The sequence below is a fragment of the Alternaria hordeiaustralica genome (assembly GCF_023758085.1).
Source record: "Alternaria hordeiaustralica strain BMP 2776 chromosome Unknown scaffold_10, whole genome shotgun sequence".
Classification (NCBI taxonomy): domain Eukaryota; kingdom Fungi; phylum Ascomycota; class Dothideomycetes; order Pleosporales; family Pleosporaceae; genus Alternaria; species Alternaria hordeiaustralica.
Genome location: NW_026056782.1, coordinates 185,967 through 200,905, shown reverse-complemented (window position 1 = coordinate 200,905; position 14,939 = coordinate 185,967). Strand labels below are relative to the sequence as shown.

At 38.3% G+C, this 14,939-nt stretch overlaps 3 protein-coding genes across 3 annotated transcripts; 1 reads left to right on the top strand and 2 right to left on the bottom strand.

Moving 5' to 3' along the window:
* Nucleotides 1–9,912: 9,912 nt before the first annotated feature.
* On the bottom strand, nt 9,913–10,586 carry J4E84_005694 (uncharacterized protein; the record flags this gene model as incomplete). The annotated part of the gene is made up of 2 exons (XM_049388288.1): nt 9,913–10,227; nt 10,275–10,586. 2 exons carry the CDS (start codon nt 10,584–10,586, stop codon nt 9,913–9,915), a joined length of 627 nt encoding a protein of 208 aa, XP_049243833.1.
* A 544-nt stretch (nt 10,587–11,130) lies between these two features.
* On the top strand, nt 11,131–12,434 carry VRG4 (GDP-mannose transporter into the lumen of the Golgi; the record flags this gene model as incomplete). Its single annotated transcript, XM_049388287.1, has 4 exons — nt 11,131–11,373; nt 11,422–11,509; nt 11,559–11,942; nt 11,995–12,434. The coding sequence occupies 4 exons, from the start codon at nt 11,131–11,133 to the stop codon at nt 12,432–12,434; spliced, it is 1,155 nt and encodes a 384-aa protein (XP_049243832.1).
* Nucleotides 12,435–14,346: 1,912 nt separating this feature from the next.
* HTZ1 (histone H2A.Z) lies at nt 14,347–14,936 on the bottom strand (the record flags this gene model as incomplete). Its single annotated transcript, XM_049388286.1, has 3 exons — nt 14,347–14,676; nt 14,777–14,859; nt 14,918–14,936. 3 exons carry the CDS (start codon nt 14,934–14,936, stop codon nt 14,347–14,349), a joined length of 432 nt encoding a protein of 143 aa, XP_049243831.1.
* Between the last annotated feature and the right edge of the window lie 3 nt (nt 14,937–14,939).

The following is a 14,939-nucleotide window of genomic DNA, read 5'->3' as shown; positions in this document are numbered from 1 at the left end:
TAATAAGTTAGACTCTAAGAGAAAGAGAGAGACATCTTATTCTCTTCTAGTTATACTAACTATCTTCTAAACAAACTACTGCTTAAGATTATACTAGCAATAAGTTAACACTAAGAGAAAGAGAACATTCTATTCTCTTCTAGTTATGCTAACTATCCTCTAAACAAACTACTACTTAAGACTACGCTAGCAAGGTAGTGTTAACTATTATCTAACTCTAATATATAGGTACCTATACCTAAGAGCCTATAAGAACTTACCTACCTACTACTATTACTAATAAGCTAGGCCTAGTGTTACTCTAGTTTCTATAACTCTTACTACCTACTCTTGTAGTAGCAGAGAGCTAGGCACCTCTTTTCTACAACTCTTACTATCTACTCTTACAGTAGCAGAGAGCTGTATTACTCTAGTTTCTATAACTCTTACTACCTACTCTTATAGTAGTAAAGAGCTAGGCACCTCTTTTCTAAGTATCTACTATAAGAGAAAGAAAAGGCTTATCTTTTAACCTACTAAGACCTATAAGTGCGCCTTGCTACTAAGAAGAAGAAGATATCTTATTTTCTTCTAGCTATGCTAACTATCTTCTAAATAAACTACTACTTAAGATTATAGCTATTACTAAGGTTATTACCTTCTACTACTAGTTGCACTAGTTATTACTATAGAGTTACTTAATTTTCTGCTACTAGTTAGCTTTATAGAACTTAATATTAGTAGTTACGCTCTTAAGCAACTACGTCTTTTTAAGTTAACACCTACTTACGTAGCTTAATAGACTTCTAGTGTTACTTAGTAAGCTTCTTAATAGAATGTTAGTTAAATATTATAGTAACTAAAAGAGACTTAAGTTAAGAGAATAGTAATTACTATAGCTAATATACGCTGTCTTCTACATACTATCTTCTTTATACTATCTTCTTTATACTATCTTCTATATACTATCTTCTATATACTATCTTCTTTATGCTATATTAATATATATTATAGCGTACTAACGTTATATATTACTAAGTTATTCTAGTTAACTACCTAGCTACCTAGCTACCTAGCTATTAATTATATGCTATAGTATAGTGTTAGTAATAATCTAGCCTATAAAGCCTTTGCGTTATATTATTGCTGCAATTTACTATTACTACCTATAGAATAAGTTAAATACTTTCTATTTAGGTAATTTACTACTCTTCTTACTATTCTTATTACTATTCTTATTACTTATTACTGCAGACTTTTTAAAGCGCTAGCAGACTATATAAATAGCCTATCTACCTCTATCTCTTCTACTCTCTCTCTCTACCTTTCTTAATACTTTTACTTAACTTATAATACTTTACTTAACCTTAACTACCTTAGCAGCTCTAGTCTTAGCGATTTAGAGTGCTATTAAGCCTAGATACTAAGCTCTAGCTCTCTATTAAGAACATTTAACTCTACCTTCTTATCTCTAATTTTCTAAGAGTTTAGTATAAGAAGGTATTTAATATAGGTGTACTGTCTCTGCCTTTCTTACCTAGCAATCTACTACCTTAGTATTAATAATACTTTATCTATAAAGCTGCGTCTCTATTAGAGTATAGTAACTTAGAGAGTTACTTCTATATAGTAGACTAGCTTAACTATTAGTACTTAAGAGTTATAGTATTATATTACTATTAGGTATAGTCTTAGGTGTAGTTGTGTATTACCTTTTAGCTTACACTCTTTCTACCTTTAGTATCTTTTGCTTACCTTAATAAGCCCTTTAAAGCCTCTTATTAACTAAGCTAATATTAAAGCCTCTCTTTAACTAAGCTAACTAAAGCCTTTTATTAACTAAGCTATACTAGATCTTAAGTAGACTTAATTACCTATCTTACAGTAATAACTATTAATAAGTATTCTTCTAGAAGTATTAACAAACTATCTCTTTAGAGATAGTGTAGGCTTATACTAAGAGATTTAACACTCTATAGAGTGTAGTGTATTACTAAGAGATTTAATACTCTACAGAGTATCTTTTTACTACCTACTTACTTTAGTTATACTAGCCTACTTACTTAGAAGAGTTAGTAGCGCACATCTTTTAATAGGTGTTACTTTAAGATTAATAGTTATCTTTAATAGATAGTTAGTAGTTACCTAGCTCTACTTCTATAAGTGTTATACTTCTATAAATTCTCTAGTATCTTGCTTTATACTAATAATAGGTAAGCGCTACGTTTTAGAAAATGTGTCTAACTAACAATTATTCTTAGACCTCTACTAGTGCTACTATTTAGCTGCTATTTAGAACTAAGGTATTCTACATGCGTTTTATAGTATTAGCAGAGAAGAGTGTAGAATTTATTCTTACGTTCTAGAAAGTTTTTAACCTAGAGGTATCTATTATTAGACTCTACACTTTGCTAGGCTAATAAAGAACACTATTACTATACTAACTACTTTATTCTTTAAGTCGCAACTACGTAATTACTTTGCTATTTATATTATAACTACGTAATTACTTATATTATAACTACGTAAATATAGTAAATATATAATTCTATAATAGCGCGTTATAGCGTGCAGGTAGTAAACACTTACCTATAACACTATTTAATATTGCAACTACTCTCTCTATTACCTATAACTAAGTTATATTACTATTAATTTAATTACTATAAGACAACTCTCTAAACACTTACTTATCTACTTATATTTTCTACTATATCGCGATAGCCTCTATCGCAGGCGCGCAACTACCTCTAGGTCCTCTACTAGGTAGTAGTTCTCTAGACAGTAGTTCTCTAGGTCTAACTAGAGCACTTCTATTAAAGAGAACATATATCTAACACTTAAACTAGAAGCTATCTACTAATAATATTACTAAAGGTTATAGTTGCTGCTCTAAGTGTTGCGTAAGCCTTTACTCTAGTATAGTAGTAGCTTAAGTATGCCTAGGTTCTATTTGTATATACAAAGCTTTGCTAACATAATATAGAAGCGTCTTAAGACTAGCGCTAGCGCTACTAGCAATATTACTTCTAGATTTTCTATTAACCTAGAAGTACCTAGCCTAACACTGCTTAATCTTTGTAGTAGCTCTTAGAGACGCAGCGTTTAGCTAATATTTTAGCGTAGCAACCTTACTACTAGTTTCTCTAGGTCTTCTACTTATAGTCTGTTTAAGCCTCTATCTTAACGTGCTCTTATTATAGGCTTCTCTAATACTTTTACTTCTCTACGTAGTACATTATCTTCTAGTTTAACTCTATCTAATATTAACGTAGCTCTCTATTAACCTATTACTTCTACTTCTATATTAACCTCTTCTCTTCTAGCCTCTACTCTAGCTTATATAGCTTTTAGACTAGCAACTTCTTTAAACGCTTCTTACCTATTCTCTAATACTAGTTCTAACACTAGAATAGGTAGCACTGCATACCTTTAATAAGGCTTAAACAGTAGTAATACACCTAAGATAGCAGTAGCTAGAAGAGAGTAGAATACTATTAGAAGAGACTACTACGCTACAGCTTAAGCTAGTAAAGAACCTTCTTTTACTCTCTCTTTAGATAAAGTTAAGTAGAGACAGGCTATAGAAGGCAAGTCTACTAGCAGCACTAGCAGCTCTCTAAGTAACCTTCCCCCTTTATCTTAGCTTTAGACTCTTCTAGATGTTTATAGCTTAGCCTTTATACTCTATAATTAGAATCTAGATAATAAGTCTTTTATATTACTACCTCTATTATTATAGAGAGCTAGCTCTCTCTATAGTTATAGCTATAGTAATTTAGTTACTAGTGTAGGTTAGTTACGCAACTATTCCCGCGCTAGGTCTTACAGTTCTTCTCTCTTGCGTTCTTTTAGCTATTACTTCTAATGCATAGATTATAAGATATACTAACCTATAGATATATATAAAGATAATAGGCTTTGCTTATTCTATAATCTGTCTTAGATTAAACTATAGTAGAAGTAGAGTATTAACATAGTGTGTTATTGTAGTTATTACTATTATGTCTAGTATATAGATATATTTAATAATAACTATATACGTAAATAACCTATATATAAAAAGTATTATGCGCAAGGTATAATAGATATAATACCTAACGTCTCTTTATCTCGCAAAGATGCTTTCTTAACTTTGCCTTTATATAGTCTAGCGTCTAGTTAGTACCTTACTACTAATTCTATTAAGAGTAGTTAGCGTGTAAGTCGCAGCTATGCTACTTAAGAAGTACCTAATTCTAGACTAACTAAGCAATATTATCTTACTAGCGAGGCAGCTCTACAGGTCTCTAACTCTCTCTTAGACTTAAGTTCTAATAAGTAGCAAGATAATCTAGCACTTACTAATTAAGACTTTAAGCTACTTTAAGACTTCTATACTAAGTTAGATTCTAAAAAGCTAGAAACCTATACTTAGTGTTATAAGAGGTAGTTTTATATAGGTCTTAATAATAATAGCGTATATAAATTCTATATTAAAGCTAACACTAGTCTTAAAGAGAATAAACTATATCTATATAGCGCTATTAACAATCTAGACTCTAGCTCTTACAAGAAAGACCTAGAGCCTCTTACGCAGATTAAGAAGATACTTATTACTAGAGTATATTACTTTATTAAAGTCTACTAAGTTTAAGAAGTATAGTATAAGTACAAAAGCTATGTTATTAACTTTCTTACTAACATAGTAAAGGTGTACAATTACCTTTCTCTTCTCTCTTTAGATCTTAATATAATTCTAGTGTAGCCCTCTAACTATAACAAAGATTCTTATATACAGCGCTAGTCTTAATGCAACACTTATGTATAGAAGCTAGTTATTAGAAAGTAGCTTAAGTTTCTGTAGCAGTATTATTCTAGTTACTATAATATTAAGATTACTTATAATAACCTTAACGCATTAGGCAACAACTTCTTTATAGATAATAAACTTATTATGTATAAAGTAGAGGCTAATGCCTAGTTTAACGCTATAGCTATTAACTCTAATAGCTACATAGATAAAGACCTAGAAGTTATAGTAGTACCTAATCTTTATACTAACTGCAACAAGATTAAATAGATCTAGCAGCAACTATATTCTTAAGAAGTAATAAGGTAATAGATAATTAGGTATTAACTACGTTAACTACCTAAGATAAGTATACTAACGCCTTAGGCTACTTTATTATCTAAGTTTAATAAGACATATACGCTATTAAGTTAAGCCTTTTCTAGATTATATTCTTGTAGCTAGGCAGAGTACGTATTAGCAAAGCTTTACAATATTATCTACTCTAAGTATATACACTATATACTTCTCTACAAGAATATATAATTTACTTAGCATTCTTAGTTTTACTATGTAGTCTTTAATACTATTATGCGTATATAAATTAACACTTAAGCTAGCTTCTTTATTAATACTTTTTATTCTTAGAATAAGAAGTTAACTATAGAGTAGCTACGCAACGCCTTTAACAATAATAGTAATAAATTACGTTAGATTCTTAACTCTATTACTTGCTATTCTGCTAGCCTAGTTAGTACTTAGCCTTATTAGAGTAGGTAGATAAAAGTGCTTAAGTCTATAATTTAACAGCTAGGTTACTCTAGTTTCTTTCTTACGCTGTTAGCTGTAGACATACACTAGAATAGTCTAATAAAGCTATTCTCTAATTATAAGGCCTAGCTTTTAGCTAATTAAACTTAGTAAGTTTATTTAGCCTACAATAATCTCTAAGACAACCTCTATATTATAGTATATTACTTCTATCGCTGTCTGCAAATCTTTTAGAATAAGGTACTTAATATTAAGTTTAATATTAAGAATTTCTAGTATCGCTTTAAATAGTAGTCTTATAGTAGTATACACAATTATAGTCTCTTTTAGATAGATAGTTTACCTTTAGTTAAGACTCTTGCTATTAGTAAGCTAGCCTGTAATGTATTTACTAAGTTCTAGAGCATTTACGTTACTACATTTAACTTACAGCCTAACTCTAGCGCCTAGCCTACTACTTTAGATTCTATAATTTAAACCTCTAGGCTTAAGCTTATTAATAGTAGCAATACATTATCTAATATAGTAAATTAAGTCTAAGGCTACGCTTACAACACGCCTTACTATTAACGCAAGAATAAGAGTATAGATTTAATAGAGTATTAATTTAGGTTTCTGCATAATAAGTGTAATAAAGCTTACGTTACTAAGCACCTAAATTACTTCTATTAATACTTCTTTCTAGCGCGCAACAATTCTCTTATAAATAAGTATAACTAACTATTTATAATAAGCTAGTAGGCAAATACTAATGTATTACTCTGTACTAGTGTTACTACTATTATAGAGTACGTTATTAAGTATACTTCTAAACTAGAGTAGGCCTTGCTTTTTTACTATAAGCTTATATAGGCAATTATTCCTTTTATAAATAAGTTAAGACCTTTCTAGTCTCTAGTAACAAAGCTTATAAATAAGCTACTTAGTAAGTGTAATTACTCTACTTAAAAGGTGTATTATTAGCTTCTTAGTCTTTCTCTTAAGTAGGCATCTTAGACCTCTATATATGTAGATATACGCCTATTAAACTAATAGTCTAGAATAACTTAAATTAAAGATAGTAAAGTGTATTAAGGTCTTACTATTCTAGAGTATTATATACAACGCTCTAACTCTCTTAATAATATTAATCTTCTTACGTTTCTACGCATGCACAAACATTAGGCGCTATACAACGTTTAACTACAAGGTAAAGCTTATATTATTAACTACTTTTCTTAGTATTCTCTAATAGACGTTAAGAATTATAGGTAATTAAAGCTTATATTATATTACTCTTTTAAGGCTATTAAAGATCTTCTGTTTATTAAAGGCACCTATAATAAGCCTTATAGTAACTTCTTTAAAGTCTATAAAGTATGCTATAAGCGTTGCAATTACAAGGCTAATAGCTTTAATAATACACTACTAGATCTAGAAGAGTCTGTCTATAAACCTACTTAGAAAAACCTAGATAACGTAGTATTAAACAATATAGATACTAACTAGAGTAAGCTTACACAACAGCTTCTAAACTAGACTAGTGCTAATAGTAATATATAGAATTAACTTAGATACTACTCTAAGAATTATGTAGATTAGAGTAACTAAGTAGGCAAGTATTCTAACCTCTTAACTAATTAGTAGACAGGCATAAAGGTAGACTACCTAGCTCTGCCTTTAGTATTGCCTATAACGTTGTATAAAAACCTTAAACTTAAGCAGAGGCTACTATATAACACTATTCTTAATTACTATAAAAGCTCTACTATAGGCGCAAAACTAGCCTAGTTACTTTTATATTTAGATAGTAAGGCTAGCACTAGTAAGATAACTATTATTTAGACTCTGTGCAATGCTATTAACAACGTTACTTAAGACTATTTACGTCTGTCTTCTATTCTTTAAGCAGCGCCTACTAGTATAGCTACTTATAACTTTAGTAGTAGTACTTTATATTTACTATTTTACTTTAACGTTAAGAGTAAGTTTTATTAGAAGCTATTCTCTACACACCTATAGGCGCTTTAAGATAAGTTTAGAGGTATAGAGTACCTTATTATTAATAAGAAGTCTATAGTTAGTATCTATATACTAACTTAGATTTATCTACGTCTAGAAGAGATCTTTTCTAGAAGTACTATACAGTATTTCTCTAGCGTCTCTATTATTCTCGCTAGTAACTTCTTCTAGCTTCCTTCTATTACAGAGAAGGCTATCTATAACACTAGTAAACTACCCTCTAAATTAAGTAATGTTACTCTTAGTAAGTCTCTCTATAAGAAGTTTAACTATATAATTACGCTAGATGTTATTAAGCGCTAGACTAGTAATAATACTAAGTTATAAGCCTTTTAGCTTGCTCTTAATAACCTTTGTATTAATAAAGTTAGTTACTAGAATTAGACACTACTTATAGGTTATGTACGTGTTAAGCTCTAGAGTAGTAAAGACCTTACTTATTTTAAGAATATAATACAAATCTTTATATACAAGAATAATATTAAGGCGTATAACTACTACTATATAGCCTAACTAAGGCGCGCTGTATTACTTATTAAGGCGTCTTATACTAGTAGAGTTCTAGTAGAGACTACTAGCACTAATAAAGCTAGAAATCTCTATACTCTAATACCTATGTCTATTAACGCTTATATTATACTACAGAATAACCTTTAGATTAACTATTAGTTATTTAATAGCTCTATAGATACTATCTAAGACATAGTCTAGCCTATTAGTACTAATTACAATATTAACCTACTCTTTGCGCTCTTAGTTAACTTTAATAAGTATAATTAGAACGCTCTCTACGTCTTAAAGAACTCTAAGACTAATTAATTATTAGTTCTAATCTTCTACGTAAAGCGTAACTAGGTAAAGTTAACTATTACCTATACATAAACGTAGTTTTCTATTACTATTGTATACGCTATTACTATCTATAAGAGCTAAGGTCTCTTTATTACTACTACTATACTTAACCTAGAAAAGAAGTAAGACTTCTTACCTAGTCTTACCTACGTTGCTGTCTTACGTGTTAGAACTCTAAATAGTCTTCTATTTAAGAAGCTATTTAACCTAAAGTAACTTAAGTTTAAGACTATAGACACTACTATTATATAAGTACGCAATCTTGCTATTTATAAGAGTTAGAAGATTTCTCTGCCTCTCTAACATAGTAAAGACAGAAAAGATAATAACTTACTAGTATTCTCTAGCTCTTAATATAGTTATGCAAGCTAAATATTAATCTTGCTATTACTATCTAATTCTATTATTTCTTCTAGAGAGTTACGCTCTATAATTATAGTGCCTTCTAGAGCTACTAGTTCTATTGTTCTTTCTAACGTTACTACGCCTCTACCTAGACTACTACTACCTTATTATATTAATAGGCTTTTGCTACGCAACTTAGCCTAGTATAATAACTTTAATAAAGTATAAGTAAGCTAGAGCAATAATAGTATAAGCTAGTTTAAGTGTATTACTTCTACTCTCTTCTATAACTGCAACTCTATACCTATTACCTATTAAGCCTTCTCTAGCATTAATATATACATCTAGTGTAACTATAGGCTTACTATAGATAACTTATAACACTAGATATAGTGTATAAATAGCTAAGGTTATAATATAGCAAAGTTAGAGATAGACTTAGTTAAGAATACGTTCTATAACTTATGCAAGAATACAATGTAATTAGAGAATACTATAAAGAATAGCAACATAAAGAAGAATACTATAAAAGAGAAAACTATAAAGAAGAATATTATTAGATGCTTAAGCAGGCTTCTACTTATTAATATTTACATTAACTAGTTATGTAGACTTATAAGTAGACAATAAACATTTACTTCTATTAAACTACTAGACCTTTACCTTCGCGCTGTAGGCCTCTTAGCAACTAGAGCCTAGAACAAAGCAGCTAAAGCTGTACTTCTTCGGTGCTGTTCACAAACTGACGGACTATTTTACTCGTAGTGTTGTTTGTACATGTGCACTCGTCTTTCATAATTGCTGCAACCCTTGTCGGAAAGAGAACAGAGGCATAGTACAGCACGCCTTTTCGCAACAGATCAACAATACATCGCACCAGAAAGTGAACAGATGCTCCTTGCGCTGCTCGTCTGATTGATTGAGCAGAAAAGGTCTCACAGCGTTTTGATTCTTGTGCTAGCTGGACATGTGCAGTTCGTTTGAACGCAATCCTTCTCTTCTAAGTAGTTTGTTTACATGTTGAGCATTCCAAGCAATTGACGACGCGCCTGCTGCACTTCCAGATTATTGCAGCTTTGCAAGCATATATACAGTCTTCGTTCTTCCACGCGCCTCCCCGTCGTCTCAGCTCAATGCCTCTTCCAGGCATTCGGCGTCGCTTACACTTCAGCCGAGCTGACATGTGGAGATTATCAGTCCCAGTCCAGATCCTCGTCTTCTTGCTGCTGAGCCCTAGCGTTCTGCAGTCTCCGCCTCTCATCCTCTTCGTTCACCTTGTTTCTCGCAAGAACGTTTGCACGAATCAAACGCGCCTCCAGATCGCGAGTGGTGAAGCTTTGCTCAGTGTGGCCGAGTCCCTCAAATCCAATGATGCGGTCAGCTCCGATACCATCGATGAAGGCTATGACACAGGGCAGAACTTGGACTCCTAGACGTGTGACTAGGAAAGGGCAGTTCTCCACATTGATCTTGAGGAAGCGGGCCTCGTAGTGAGACAATGCAAGTGACTGGATCGTTGTTAGACAATGCCTTTTGTAGCAGTGTTCGTTCTTACCTCGAGATGTGTGTCCATAATACGACACCGGTTGAAGTCGGGCTTGAAAAAGTGAACAACACACAATTGCGTGCTTGTGGTGATATCCATCAACGCCTTCTCATCCTTAATCTCCGTGTATCTGCCATGCTCGTTCTCTTTCAGCCGCCGTGCCTTGTCATATTCGTGATGTAATTGCTGGAGTCGTTGCTCGCGGAAAGCATCTAATTCCTCGTCGTCTTCCAGAGACGCAATGAGCGCATCTTCGTCTGAGTCGTCGTCGCGCGCAGCACGATCAACGAGGGAGGCGACTTTGGGATCTAAGGCGGACATTTTTCTGGTTTTGTCTGGGGTCGCTTGTCGAAGGATCAGGGGAAAGAGTACAGGACTCGATAAGGAAAGTCACGTGGCGATAGGCTGCCGGAACGAACAACGCGCGTTTACATACGCTGCTCGGTAGCGTGCGTGAATTGGCCTGACCGTCTAGAGCTTACGCTACGCGCTGCAGTGAGGGCTAGCAGTGAAAAATAGAACACAGCTCGTAAAGGCGGCAGGGTGGTGCTGACAGGAAGTTGCTCGTATTCAAAGGCGGCCTAGCGGCGTGTGAAATTACCACTACCAACAGCAGAGCAACTCCAGGCCAGGGGAGAGGCAGCGCTGAGACCCACCCACTTCGCGTCCCTGCGCATCTCTCTTGCGACGCCCGTCTCCTTCCTTCTGGTCCCACACTCCTGTCTTTTCTTCTTCACTCGACCGCCCCTCCTTCCACGTCGCACACCCGCCGCCACACACCTGTCCTCTCCCCGGACATCCCCGTCTCGCTGCCGCATACCACAACTCTCCACACGCGAGCGTATAGACCCCCCTCTCCACCACCATGTCCGACGACAAGAAGAGCGACGACTACAGGGTCGATATGCCCTCCGGCAAAGAGTTCCGCGCGGCGTCGCCGCCTACTCGATCAGCGGGCTCAAACCGCGCGGGAGGTGTAGCCATCACAGAGAACCCAATTGCTGCGGTTCTGGCATACTGTGGATCTTCCATTATGATGACCGTTACGAACAAATACGTCCTTTCCGGCGTCGACTTCAACCTCAACTTTTTCCTACTCTGCGTACAGGTATGATCGTCCGCGAATGCTGCAGACCGCCATTCTAACGCATCGCAGTCTGTCGTCTGTGTAGCAGCCATTTCGATATGTAAAGCCCTTGGTATTATCAACTACCGCGACTTCAACAGCGATGAGGCGAAGAAGTGTAGGTCCAATCTACCATCGACAATACGGAAAAATGCTAACATCGCCAGGGTTCCCCATCTCCGTCCTCCTCATCGGCATGATCTACACCAGTACCTGGGCGCTCAAGTACCTTTCGATTCCCGTCTACACCATCTTCAAGAACTTGACCATCATCCTGATCGCATACGGAGAGGTGCTCTGGTTCGGTGGTGCTGTTACACCAATGGCGCTCTTCTCTTTCGGACTGATGGTCCTCAGTTCCGTCATTGCGGCCTGGGCAGACATCCAGCACGCCTTGTCGAGCATGGGTCACGCTGCAGAGAAGACCACCGAGGCCATGTCGACTCTGCACGCCGGATACCTCTGGATGATGTTCAACTGCTTTTGCTCGGCAACCTACGTTCTGTGCATGCGCAAGCGCATCAAGCTCACCAACTTCAAGGACTTTGACAGTAAGTTTATCCAACGCCGGAACCAAATGGAGCAATTGCTAATTTCAACCAGCCATGTACTACAACAACCTCCTCACCATCCCAATCCTGCTCGTCGCCTCCATCCTCGTCGAAGACTGGTCCTCCGCCAACGTCGCAAAGAACTTCCCCGTCGAACAGCGCAACACCGTCATCATGGTCATGATCATCTCTGGTCTTTCCACCGTCTTCATCTCCTACACATCCGCCTGGGCCGTCCGTGTCACCTCTTCGACAACCTACTCCATGGTCGGTGCTCTGAACAAGCTGCCCATCGCGCTCAGCGGCCTCGTATTCTTCGATGCGCCCGTCACCTTCGGCAGCTGCTCCGCCATCTTCGTCGGCTTCGTCAGTGGTCTCGTCTACGCCCTCGCCAAGGTCCGCCAAAACAGCAAGCCCAAGACCGTCCTCCCTACAACCAACATCCCGCTCAGTGCTAGCAGCCGCAGCATGCAGGACAGCCTGAAGTCATAGGAGAGTAGTCGTAGGCCAAATTTTTCAACGACAACAACGGGCATGAAGGCAAATGACTCTCGTTCCTGTGTTTTCTCATGGCATTGTCGCATTGTATTGTATACGAACGAATGTCCTTTTTCTTTCACTTCGCCTTTGGGTCCCTAGGGAGGTTCTCTTTCTCAAGGTCAACTTTTTTGTTCCTCTCATGCCTTAGAGCATCTTACCAATACTATTCAGAATCTTAGAACGATGTTTGGCGTTTTCGGATCGAAGCAGTGCGGATCCTGCGGTCCGGCTGGGGTGGTGGAGTATGTGGAGCGAATGGATGTACTAGCATTTTGTTCAACTACCTTTCATAATTTCGACTTGTCCTTAATCATTGCCTGTTGTTCTCTCTACGCCCAAAGCCATTTGAAGCGCAAACAAACTTCTTTTTACACATCTCGTATTCCCCCCCTTCCACCACCCCCAATCTCAATTTTAACATCCACCTCTCCCCTCTCATTCAACACAAACCTTCCTTGCTCCATGATGTGACTCACGCGAGCGCACCCGGGTTCCAGCCACGCGCCCCTCATCTTGACATACACCATAGTCCCGTCACTCCAATTCGACTCCGGCAAAAGCTGCTTAACAACATCGCGAAACGGCATATCTCCTGCTACATTCACACGCAAGGTTTCAGTCCCATGACTACTTCTCATCTGCACGCGCAGACGCGTAAGCAAGGGCGGTAAGATGAGTATCTCATCTTTACCCAATTTCTGCGCCGCCCTGGGCGTGACTCTGGCGTGGAAAGGGTGGAATAGTGAGGTTGTGTTTGTTGAGGGGGGTGGCGGGGAGGGGGAAGGAGGAGGTTGGCTATGGTTTCTCTGGCGGCGAAACTGAGGTGGAATGTTTGCGTGGGGGTCGCCGGATGGCATCATGTAGTATGGGCGTATTTCATCTCGGGTGCCATGTTCGGAGGGGCTGGGAGAGATGTCGGAGTAGTGTGAGGGGCGTCTAGAAAAACGGCCTTGTTGGGGGTGAGGGGAGCGGTACTGTGGTTGGGGATGTTGACGCGGTGTATGGCGGTGCTGGCGAGGTGCGTCGTATGTATGTTGAGGGTGGTAAGCAGACTGGTTTGGGGCTGAATAGCTTGGGTAGACGTATGCAGAGGGCATGGGGGTGCGGCGAGAGTAGTCGCGGCTGAAGGGAGATCCAAACATGTTGACGATGGGTAGTTGTGGAGGGATGGTAATGATAGATTGTGATAGTTTGGAGATGAAGAAAGATTGAATGTTTAATGGGATAAATGTTATGCTGACATTGGTATACCCTGTAGTTGCCTTACAAGCATACAGCTTCCTCCGCGTCATGTGTGGTTTGAGAGACGGGAGTATACATTTGTGTGACCAAACTCGGAATCGAGATACTCGTGATTGTCGCGCAAGCCGAATCCGCAAACACCACAGCGCGTGTCTGATCATCAATTCAACACACATGCACACGTGCTATGCGCGTTTGAGCATTGCGCTTCGTTTCTGTTGAACCAGAGGACGTAGCTATGCGATATGCGCGAACGCGTCTTGGGTGCAAATCGTGTACCGTTCGATCGGAGAATGCGATGGGCTTTTCTTGTCGCTCACTGGCATCAATTGAGTGTTGCTACATACCGCAAAGGACAAATGAAATCCATGACCTCAACACCGATCCTCTCGCGCCTGACTAAAGAGAGTTAACACCATATCCTAACATCCTGTACTTCAGCAGAAAGATGAGCTGTCCCCGTCAAGAGGACGGCAGAATGTGTAGTAAAGCCAAACAAAGAGCGTGCTTATCCATACATGTGACAGACGTTTGACCGCTTGTTAGGCCATAGTTGGCTTGCGAAATGGTCCGGCTTGCGACGATGATGGCGCGTGCGCGTACTGCCCAGAGAACCAGCCACCTATACCTCGCCAGCCTTTGCGGCACCGCCCTTCTTCTTTTGCTCCACCTTGAGTAGCAATGCGCGGTTGATGTGCGGCAGAACACCTCCGAAAGCAATGGTAGCGCGGATGAGTGTGTCGAGTTCCTCGTCACCTCTAATGGCGAGCTGGAGATGGCGTGGCGTGATGCGCTTGACCTTCAGATCCTTGGCAGCGTTGCCTGCGAGTTCGAGAACTTCGGCGGTCAAGTATTCGAGAACGGCGGTAAGGTAGATGCTGGCTTTGGCGCCGATGCGCGTCTTCTGTCGCGTGAGGTTTCGGAGATGGCGCTTTATGCGACCGCAAGGGAACTGTGGTGAAGACGGCACGTTAGCGCGTGGTTTCTTTGTGCTGCACGCGAAGCATTGCGCGGGGTGCAATGGTGATGACGCGTATTGGGCAGCTACTCACCTGAAGACCGGCTTTGGCGGAGTGCGACTTGGGAGTCTTGACTTGCGCATCGCCCTTTCCTCCTGTCTTGCCACCTGTCTTTCCTGCGCATCCTGTTAGCTCTCGAGGCCCTTCGGAGCGCGACGCAAAGTCAGCGCGTACCTTTACCACCGCCAGCCATCTC